This window comes from Morone saxatilis, unplaced genomic scaffold, assembly GCF_004916995.1.
Source record: "Morone saxatilis isolate NCDOM2014 unplaced genomic scaffold, NCSU_SB_2.0 Contig14, whole genome shotgun sequence".
Taxonomy (NCBI): Eukaryota; Metazoa; Chordata; class Actinopteri; family Moronidae; genus Morone; species Morone saxatilis.
The window spans coordinates 8,885,873-8,897,649 of record NW_023339696.1 but is presented as its reverse complement, the minus strand read 5'-3'; the positions used below and the strand labels follow the sequence as shown (position 1 = coordinate 8,897,649).

Here is an 11,777-nt window from a genome sequence, read left to right as displayed (position 1 = left end):
CTACTGTAGAAACATGGCAGTTCTACATGGTGAACTCTGTAGATATAAACGGCTCATTCTGAGGTAACGAAAAACACAATTCCGGTATATTCAGATAATTATACACTAATGAAAACATACCTCCTAAAATGTTACAGACTAGACCTTTAATATAAAATCCACTTTAGGTATCTAAAGTAAAAGTATTCATTATGCAGCAGAATGTGAGTGTTATATTATTATATATTAGATTATTATTACTAATAAATCACTGTGTTAGCAGCATGTTACAAAGCAGAGGATGGAGGTGAATCAAGTATTAACTACTATTTAAACTGCTTTCTAGTTAAATATAAAATAAAATAAAAATGATCATATTCTATCAACTAAAAATATCTTTTTATTTAAAGTAACTAAAAACTACAGCGTTAAAATACATATAGTAGAGTAAAAAATAAATCATAAAATATCCCTGTATACACCTGTAAATGTATCAGGTGAAAATTCTTCAATGTTATTTCATTCATTGTTGTTTCATGTGATGGGTAAATTTCACTGTGCTGTTTTACGATGTTTTACTGAATGTGTGTGGGATTTACTGTCTTACTATACTGGGTGTGTGTGTGTGTGTGTGTTTGCTGTGTTTCACTACCTGTGTGTGGTTTTGTAGATTATTTTGTATGTGTCTGTAGCCCATGGGTTGAGCTGATTGCTAATATACTGATAAACTACCAGACAAACTCTAAGTGTGTAGAGGGAGATAGAAGAGAACGAGAAGGGATTTAGAAAAGAGGGATAGGTAGAGTGGAGCCAGAGAGCCGAGGGGTGAAAATGAGAGTGGAAAAGAAACAGATTAATAACCAAGCAATGGGAAGAGAAGAGGGGAGATAAAGAGCCAGTAACTGTGCGACTGCAAAAGGCAGAAAGGCTTTCAGCACCATGGACAGCATCCAGAGCTCCCGGCTGGCCTTAATCAGACTCCGACAGACTCCCAGCACCCCTCCAGCCGACCTCCCCCTCATTCACTACACACTCCACACCACAAGCACCACTCAAGCATCCTCAGAGCTTTCAAAACACAACGTGCATATCATTCTCAGCAGTTTCTTTTGGTGTGATGGTTTGTCTTTTGCGAGGGACCTGGTCTGTCCCCCGAGAGGATCGATGAAGGGAGGGATGGATGGATGTATAACACTCACCTGCTGTTCTTGCGAGGCAGTGGCAAATCCTTCTGGAAGAAAGACAATGAAAAAGAAAAAAAAGAGAGATCAGGTACGAGAAAATTCAAATATGTTCACATGAGCAATAAAGAAAAATCATTTACAGAGTAGATGAAGCTCTTCCAGAGCAACAGGAGACACTATTTTCACAGGATGGGTAGTACATCCTATGACTAGATAACTGGCATTTTTATGTAAATTTCCCCTTTAAAGTCACAACAAGCATTTTTACAGCATCCTTCTTCTTAAAAGTTTCCTTGAAAACGGATGTTGGAAATGTTAGATCAGGTAGTGAGAAAAATGTAATGTTACTTAGTGAAGGAGCAATATTGTTGAAAAATCTGTCTTTTAATGGTTGTGAGGTTTATTTAAATGATGTAACTGTTAGAAAGAAGTACACATTTTGTATTTTAATTTGCAGTTATTGTTAAATATGTGGAACATATGGCATTAAAGAGCCATTGATGGATAATGCTGGTATGTTTCTCCTTTGCTAAAATTTTACATGGCCCCAGGTTTGCTGTGTGCTAATCTGATTAAACACAATTAATTTGAGAGATCCACCTTAAGGCCCTTATCATGTCCGTTGGGCTTTAGTAAAGCATATTTCCATATTCCCAAACGAAGTTATAATTAGCATACCACCAACCAATTGACTGTTTGCTTAACCCCTCCCCCGAACAGGAGCTGTCCAAACAATAGCTAGCCGTAACAAGGCACAACAGGCTCTGGATGCTATCAGTGTTTATGCTAACGTTAGCAGCTTTGTCCTGCTCTTTATTGGATTTTAATACGTTTAACTCCAATGACCCCAACCGATGAACTTGTTATAATGCAACACAAGACCAATTCTGTGTCTTTATTTGTATGTCTTTTTGCATAGATTATCAGTTGATGAGTCAGATGGAAATATTAAAAAGGTTAGCCTGGGATAATGATTTCAACCAACTCATCAGCTCAACCGGCAAAATTTTCCATCTTTACATCCGTCTGAAATCAAGGACCCACTGTTTTTGCAACTTAGTAATAATTTTGAGTGGTAAATCTCCCTCCATTATCATTGTGAACTGCTTGACAGCAATAGTAATAACCAAGCGGGTGGAGATAAGTTAATAGGTAATTTCTACGCAGGCTTTTGGAGGCCTCTGGGAAACTGGTAATCCACACTCACATGGTAATAAATGTAACTTTATGTTATTATGTTTAATTATTTATGTAATGTAAAACTTCAATTAAAAGCAGAGTCCAAATTATATCCGCTTTACTAGCCTGGTGTGCATACACATTTTGACAAATAAACGCAGCTCTCAAATAGACCCTCATTTTACAGAAACCATGAGCACCAAAGTATCAAATGATCAAATTAGTGATCTGTAACAGATAAACCATTAAACCAGCATGATAATATTCATACTGGTTTAAATAACCAATTTGATAGTATTTCCCATCATTGCTGAATTAAAGGCCTGTCCCATATTGAGGCTGAGTTCAGTGACTGAAGCAAATAAAAGCGTGGGCTATTACAGTATGTACATTATGTATTTGCATGTATGTTTGTTTTCAAACCAGTCAGTCTGTTAATTTCTACTACTGCTCTGAGCCAACCCCCCCTCCCCCCTTCCCTCTCTTTCTCCCTCCTTCTATCCTCCCATCTCCTGAGTCCAGATGGACAGAGTACATTGGGCTGAAGCAGCCTCAGACACTCGCTGCATCGAATGAAAACACTGTGAGCAGAGCCAGATCTCATGCCAGCACAGCCTGGCTCTTTACAAAACCCTGCACACTGAGATAGAGAGAGAGGGAGGGGACAGAGGGTGTAAACAAGGGGTGAGCAGAGGGGCAGAGAGAGATCATGCTTTCATGCCCCCACAGCTTTACTCTTGAGCCTGAAGTATTCTGGCCCTTCAGCTCCACGGGTGCCTGCGTGTAAATTAGTGTCTCAGATGTGAGCCCTCACAGTGTATAGAAGCAGATGCAATTAATGCATTAGTCGCTTCACACCCTCTCCTGTCACACGCAGGGTAATGTTGTTAAGGTGGTGTTAGCATTGCATCGACCGCCTCCTAACCACAGTCAATGCAATTATTAGGTTAACCTTCAGATAAAGATTGCCTGTGTGTGAGTGAACATGCGTGTGTGTGGACCTGCTACTGGTCTCCTTTGAAGCACAAAATACGTTATTATACTGTGGCTGCCTGAAAGCTCTGAATTACAGTGACAAACCTCCAACAAAGCAGAGTGTTTTTATGTTGTCAGTCAGTAAGAGTAAGTCTATGTCATTATTACCTCCTGGGGAGAAAGCGAAGTAGTGAAGCAACACAATATACCAGAGTGGAAAACACTCACCAGAAAAGAAAAGAGTAGAAAATAATAATCTCGCACTCTCTTCATCTCAGCATCATAAGCCAATCACAGGTCTTCCAATTCGACTGTGTGTCCCGAGGGTTTAACAGAGACAAATCCCTCTTTACAAGGACAACTGAATATTCAACCTATTGATCCCTCTTCACTTTGTCCTTCATTGATCAGGCTAATTGACCCTGAGCCGTCAGAGCCGAAGAGCCGACGGCTTACAAGAGCAAGGCACGTCAAGAAAGGCTTCTCAGTGGCGAGGAGGGTTAACTATACAAACGAGCCCCGACTAAACCTGACAGTCGGTGCTATTACAGAACAGCATGAAAGTGTTTATTTTTATGTGTACGTCTCATATTAAACTGTACCTGGGGGCAGTGTCAGGGCAGGATTAATTATTATTATTTACACTGTTCATATTTTATGTACTGAACTCAATTGTATTTTCTGTAATAAAATGTACTATGTGATGGTTGTCTAAATGCTATATCAATTCTGTAAATAAATGAATCCTTGACTAAATCTAATTTAAATATACTGAATCTAAAAATATTGCAGCGACTCAATTAAAGGTCCAGTGTGCAACATTTAGGAGGATTTATTGGCAGAAATTGAATATAATAATCACCACTAACACAGTGGTTTTTATCTAAAAAGGGAGCGGGTTTTGGGCCCATTTGCGTTTTCTGCAGCTACCCTTCTGACATGCTTAATTGAGTAGGTGGGTTTCAGTTTGTTACAATCTAACCGCTAGATACCACTGAATCCTACACACTCATCCCTTAAATTCATACCATGCGTAGTATAGCTATCATAAAGATAGGGGAGACACTGTATAACACTCCCATGCTGCTTCAACAATAATGATAATATAATAAATACAAAGGCTTCAGTGGCAGCTATGGCCCTGGACATCAACACCATGTATAATTTAGGCATGCATTTTATATGTCCTCAGGAAGTAGCAGACTGTTTGCTAACTGCTTCAGGTGTTGCATTCATATAAAAACCTGTAAATAAATAAATAAACATTATGAAAACCCAAAAAGAAAACCGAAACCTATTAGTGGAACAGAGCAGACTGCCATACCTCTTTTGTATCTGAATCCAGACCTGTGAACATCTGCTCACTGTCTGTCTGGTGTCCCTCTGAGGGGCTCTTTAATGTTCAGGCATGTCTAGACAATAAAAAGAACCAGTTGGCACATTAAACAAAGTGCAGCCGTCTACTAGTGCCTGAAATAATAAATAGGCAGGCAATCTCCCCTCCCTTCCTCACGTGACTCTCTGGTTCAAGGTTGCACACAGTAATATAGAAACGTAGCTGCAAATGCAAAATTATAACTGCGAGTATAAACAGTGAATCCACAGGACTGTAGATTATATCCCTGTGCTGTGGTAGCTCAATTATTAAATCCTCAAGTGACATGGCCTTTATTAACACAGAAAAAATTACATTAAAGCAGTCCTCTGTCACCTCACTTAGATATTATAATTCTTAGCAATCAGTGTCATATAGTATCTACCTGAATTTCCCGTCATAATCCTCAATTCCACTTTAATTTGTAAAAAGGTCAGTAAGAGACAACTCATTTCCCACTTCCAATCTAGACAGTTGTCATTGTGCCAGGAGACTGGCTCACCAGTCCGCTTCTAAATTTGCCTTTGTGACTCACAGTCTCAGCATTTCCACGAAGCAAAGAATAAGCAGACAATATATCATTAAGGAAATCTTATTGAGGACATATTCTGAAGCCTGAATTCTCTGTGACTTAATTCTCCTGTGGTATAATTAGTGTGTCAGAATGCCACGCTTATTGCTCGTTGCATGGCTGCGTTTGCCACGTCACAGCATGTAAAAATTGCTTGAAAAAACATCATCCGAGGCCGATGTGCAACCGGGTTTAGGAGCTAAACGCGCTCTGAGTCCCGCTAATGAAGTCTGGCGGTGGTGAAGGGTGACTGACAACAGATGGGAGGCTCTGTCACAAACATGACATGCCCACCGATCACAGATTGGAAAGCAACACAATTCCACACTATATTAGCTCCCTTCTCTGACAGGAAATGGCTGCTCTTTTTATCCAGGTTTAGCTTCGTCCTCTGGGGGAGTGATCTGCGGTTTGAGCTTATAAACGATTGTCTGATCCCCTTCAGTCCCAGGCTATCACACTGACAGGCATGTACATGAGTGTGTGTTTATGTGTTTGTGTAAAACAAATGTTCAAATGCTCTCACTGGAGGGTGAATGTCTTATAATGTCGATGGTTTATGCGTGAGCATTTTGCCTTAAGACTACTTCAGGCTTCAGATACAGATTATTGTTGGGCTCTTTAATACCTAACCTGCAGATGTCCTATTTCTGTCAAAGCATGTTCACTCTGAAAACAAATAACCTTGTTAATGGTTCAACTCATGCAGTTATGTGTATGTACTTTATATGCGTCTGTGTATATGTCTTCACTTCAGGGGCTTGTTTTAATGGTTGCCTCGTGTTTTGATTCACCGTTATTCTTGATGCATCATCTGTGAATCCACTAAGCCTTAGGCGTGAATGTACACACATAAAAAGGATGTTGATGAAATTTAAGTTATTTCCATTATACATATGCATTATCCCAAATGTTTCCAATAATGTTCAAATGTCCAATGTTCAAGAAGTCTGTAATTTTATTCAAGTAAACTGGTTGGTTTTAGCCACAAAGTGCAATTGGTGTCATATTAAGTTTATCAAGAAGACAACCTGAGGGCTAACGTTGCCGAGCAGCTCGGCTAGCAGGCTGCTGTTAGTTTAACTATTTAAAATTATGACAATAAGATTTGTCTGGGATCCCATATTTCAGCATTCGGCAAGGTTAGATCAGCTATTTTACTAACCAGTGAGTCAATCCACCCTCCCTCCATCTATTCAGTGAGCCATTTAAAAAGCCAGGGGGTAAACATTTTGATGCAGGCAGTAGACCATAACTGAGACTTCAGAGGCCGGTGAATTCTGTCTCCTGGTACACACAAACCTATAAAAGGTCCTTTGCTGTTCTGTCCTTCAAGTCATCTTGCCTGCACTACAGGAATAAAAACAGCCCCTGTAATAATGAAATGGCAGAGCTGCATCCTATAAAGCACAGTGCTGCTCTGTCAGGACGAGCTGGCCGGTCCAATCATTTTGTGGACACGCTGCAAAAGAAAAATGGTGGGGAGTAGGCCGGGAGATGAACAACGGGGATCAATCAAGGAGTGTCCTGCTGCCAAGAGACAGTGACCTGCCCAGTCATTATCTACAGCAGTGACTGACTAACCGATCAGGGTTTGACAGATGGAGAAGGCTGAGGGGCAGGGTGGGGATGAGGCATGAGTGTCAAGCATACTAGATGGTCTGGGGCCCTTTATTTTTATGTCTAATATGTGAATGTCATGCCTTCTATAACAGTGACTGGTGAAGAAAAGTTGTGAATGCCAAACTAAGTCAAATTCATTATTTTGTCAAAATTAAAAAACAAAATGTAAACAAAATGTAAGTTTTATTTGTTTATTTGGAACATGTCAGTACTGTCATTTGATTGGTCTAACATTTGTGTGAGCAGATACTTAAAATCAGAGGTGGGAGGTAACAAAAACAAATGAGCTGCAGCATCTGTACTTCTCTACTCCTTACATTTTCAAAAGGCCTGTTATTTTACTTGAGTACAGACGTTGAATCAGTACTTCTACTTTACCAGAGTATTTTTTTTTAAATAAATCTTGTTAAAATAGTTATAATATCGCTTCAGTTCCAACAGTCACACAGACAGTTAACCAGCTGGGGGCCAATGTTGTTAGCCTTTGATTAACCCCATCTTCACGGCATACGTTATTCTGTGGTTTGTTCAAAATCACGGGGGAACATGTGTAGTGTGGTGTAACCACAACTAGATCCATGAAAGAGACACAGCTAACGCTAGCTACAGCTAACGCTAGCTACACCCGCTTTTTTGTATAATGTGAATCGAACACAGTGTGCAGGGAGCTTCTGATGACTCAGCAGCTGTTCCAATAAAACAAACAAAAAGTCTTCTGAGAATAAGCATGCTAGGCTACACTTACAAAGTGAAAGCTAGTTAGCCTAGCTTGTAAGCCTCTACTTTACGAGTGGAATACAAACTCAGTAACACAACTGCTCCTCCCAAACAGTGAGTGTTGTAAAGGGACATAGAGTTGATAGCAAACACTAGGTGGGCCTGTAACTTGTATCAACATTGGCAGGATAGAACTGCACTGCAGTCAATAACCAACCCTATAAGCTGACAGCAAGACAAGGGAAGCACCTCCAGAGACTTTAAGTTTAGACACCTATTCCACAAATAGGTTATATAGGTTATATGTCCACAATCCCTTCTATAATCTTTTCAAAAAAGGAAACAGTTGCACCATAGCTGCATTATCATTATAGTTCATATTTCCTATGACATACGTTTGTTTTAGCAAATTTTATGCAAACCTAATGAAATCATTAATATTTCTAAATATCATGATAGTACATGAATGTGTGCCAGCAAGCCAAAGAGCCACAAAGAAGTCAATTTCACGTTAGTCATGTTGAAGCAATGCATAATGGGTGTGACCTTTGACCCCGACTGCAGGGGAGTGGGGTGTGTCACCATATGGTGCTGAGAAAATGATTGCGTGGGTGTGTGTGTAGGTGTGTGTGTCAGAGAGAGAGAGAGTGACGGTTGGGATGATGAGACCCAGGGGAGTGACAAGGCAGTTGAATAGGACACGCAGAGCCAATCACACATCAACACATAGTTTAATAGACACACACACACACACACACTACACATGCAGATAGTTAATGCACATCCCTTAAACTATAAGTCTGCACACACCTCCGCTCTTCTCTCACACACACACACAGACACCAATCATTCAGCTGACCTGCCTATATCTATAAAATGCCAGAGACTTTGTGAGTCTGACTCTACGATGATGAATTCCCTCGAAGCTCCTGTCATACATCACAGCAGCAGAGCAGTGAGCTGAGTGGTGGAGATGATGAGACATGAAACCATCAGCACACCTCACTACTAATCCTCCCGTGATTCCTTTATACCCTCTCCCTCTCTTCGCAGTAATAGGGGTCAATTTGCAGCTCAGAGGTGCTATTCAGAGCACTCGCTGACAATTCTTTATTTTTTTTGCTATATATCCACCATATTAAAGACAAACTGAGTGACTGAATAAAATAAATGCACACACACACACCCTTGCACGCACACATGCCCACAGGAGGCTGCTCATCTCTGCTCAGTTCACTTGACTGAATCACACAAAAATGGAGGGGGGGGGGGGGGGGGGTGTATGACCCGTGGTTAAGCAGGCTGCTCCATAATGGATGAACACAGTCATTTGCACACGTCATATCAGCATGCATGAGTGACGATTCATTACCAACATTTTGTCAAAGAGACTGTACGGCCTGCGTAAGCTAACCTAAATATGATCATAAATAAATGATCCTAAAATGAGCTTTATGGTGATGAGAGGAACATCACAGCAGAGCTACAAGTCAATATGTGACCTGTTATTTTATAAATGATATGTTCACTCACCACCTGAGACACACTGTGTGACCCCATTAGGAGACACAGAGAATACCTTTTTGTTTGGGGGCTTTGATGATAAGACTACAGATTGTTGTATTCTCTTAATACTGCAATCAGAGCAGAAACAACTGGCTCAATGAATCCATTAGTCAATCGACAGCAACAATTTCAATAATCGATTAATCATTAAGTCAATTTATAAGCAGAAATGCAAAACATTGGATGGTTCCAGCTTCTCCACTGTGAGGATTTGCCACTTTTTCCCAGTCTGACATTATAGTAAACTGAATATCTTTAGATGGGTCGAACAAAGAAAAGCTATTTGATGACTCACTATTTTCTGATGTTTTCCAAACCAAAGAACTGATCGAATACTAGAGAAAATAATCAGCAGATGAATTGATATGATGAAAATAATTATTAACAGTAACATATGGTTGAATAGTGTGTACACTGTAACAGCAAAGAGTAATATTGCTGTATTCTTTATAGACAGCCAGCTCCATTCATTTTAAGTAAACAGTATAGGGGTAATAAATACCACGATGTAGGCCTTACTACAAGGTAAAATCTACTTAAGAGTCTCTCTGGTAACACTACCATGATGTATACTGATAAGTTTTATTGATTGATACCATGAGGATTCATATTGTAATGTTGAAGCCATAACATTCAAACTGAAAACTTGTCATTAGGAATGCATAAATAAGCCTTTGTATAATGAGATGATGTCTGACTGTGAGTCCTAGAGCTGGAAACAATGAGAACGATTTTTTTTTTTTTTTATAGTAGTAGTAGAAGAAGAGACACATCACAGGATGATGATGTCCAGTCTGTTAACCAGCTCACCTGCAGCCTCCGGCGCCGTATTATCCCCGAGTCATCCATGGCGTAATGACGAGCAGCGGTGCTAGGGGCTCCTGGCGGGGATTTCCCTACACTAAAACGATCTCTTGACCCTCCTCACTAATCTGTGTTTTGACCAAGTGGGGCTGCGGCATCCACCGGTGCTCCAGCTCACACCCGAACTGCACGGCAGCGTCCAGGCGCACTCGGAGCCAAAAGGCGCACACACACACACAGAGAGAGAGAGACAGACAGAGGGAGGTCCGGTGTCACGTCGAAGAAGCCCAAGAAAATACACTCATGTCAAGCAGTCCCATTCTGTCTGGTTAAAATGTCTCTTAAGAAAAAGCAGCACAAGGCTTGTGAGCTGCGTCCTGTGTCTCAGTGTTGCCAGTCATGCTGCGGTCTGCGCTCCGTCTCTCTCTCGGAGCATCCTTGACATTCTGCCAGAGGTCTGTGCGCTTCGATGCTGTCCAGCCGAGCGACCGGAGGCCCGAACAATCACAATGTCCACGTAGGATCAGCCGAGCCGATACTGAACCCAAGTTCTCCTGTTGTTTTGCCCCCAACAATCTCCCGAAGAAAAACGCGAGCTCCTTCCCACATTTGGTCACAAAAAGGGACGAGGTGTTCAAAGCCCAGCGCAGGCGAAAAAAACAACCGGGCGATTATTTTACACACTACTGCACCGTGGTTGAGCAGCGCAGCTCTGAGACGCGCTTCATCCCTGAGCTCCTCGGTCGGGCTGACATTGCCGCTGATTCGGCGCTGAGGAGGCTGTCCGGTCCCGTCAACATCACCGTGAGTGAGGAGAGCGCGTCCCGCCCTCTAGTCTCCTCTTCAAAAAGCACATAAAGTTGAAACTGTGCTCCGTTTCATTCATCAGTTCGCTGCTCCTCAACATCCACTTCCTATGAAACTGGTGACTGGACGGGGCGACAGCAGCAACGCGATATTTGTAACCCCTTCCTGGGATTCCCTCTCGCCCCTCCTCCCACACACGCACCATTCCCCTTCAGATGAATGGAGGAACATCCAACCCGGGCCCGGGAGTCACAACATGGGCTCACTCGGTCTCTGTTCAGGACGGTATGTGAGGGCACATCAGGGCTGTCTGTAGAGATCTCTGCTGCTCTTATATCCCGAACATGGGTTGGACAGTTCAAGCTCACATTTGGGGCATCCAAGCATGTGTAAATGTGTGTATGGAGGCCGGTTGGAGCCACATTCAGCACCACAGACAGCGACACAGAATTCACTTATATATACTGTTAATGGGAAATATACAGCAAAATACCTTTATTATTATTATTATTATTATTATTATTATTATTATTATTATAATTATAAGTAACTAGGTCTCGTTAATGGTTCAAAGTAATTCTCAGAATATAGTTTGTTGACTTCCTAAGTAAGGCTATGATTTGCACTGGAATGCCAGGCGGATGCATTGTTGAACGTATCAACAACAGGAAACATGATGGCATAATGTCAGGAAGGGGGGGCAAAGGGCCACAGGTCAGATTCAAACCCTGGGCCACTGCAGCAAGGACTCAGCCTTTGTACACTACCAGGTGAGCTATCCAGGTGCCCCCAGTGTATATATATTTTTTTTTTTACCACTAATTTACTTATATAACAAACCAATTAACATATACAATAAATAGGCCTATGAAGATGCAGCCAGCAGGTGGTTAGCTTAGCTTAGCATAAAGACTGGAAGTAGCTTGCCTTTATTTAGCATACAGACATGTGTGTATCTTCTTCTCACCTAACTCTTGGCAAGAAAGCTAATAAGAGC

General features: G+C 41.4%; 1 protein-coding gene across 1 annotated transcript in view; it reads right to left on the bottom strand.

The window, feature by feature from the left end:
- The window catches only part of LOC118323107 (microtubule-associated serine/threonine-protein kinase 1-like), a 43,612-nt gene extending 33,594 nt beyond the window's left edge, over positions 1 to 10,018 (bottom strand). The window contains exons 1-2 of the mRNA XM_035655031.1: positions 9,980 to 10,018; positions 1,179 to 1,210 (exon numbers count right to left, since the gene is read on the bottom strand). Coding sequence (XP_035510924.1) covers positions 1,179 to 1,210; positions 9,980 to 10,018 — 71 coding nt within the window. The remainder of the gene's footprint in view (positions 1 to 1,178; positions 1,211 to 9,979) is intronic.
- Between the last annotated feature and the right edge of the window lie 1,759 nt (positions 10,019 to 11,777).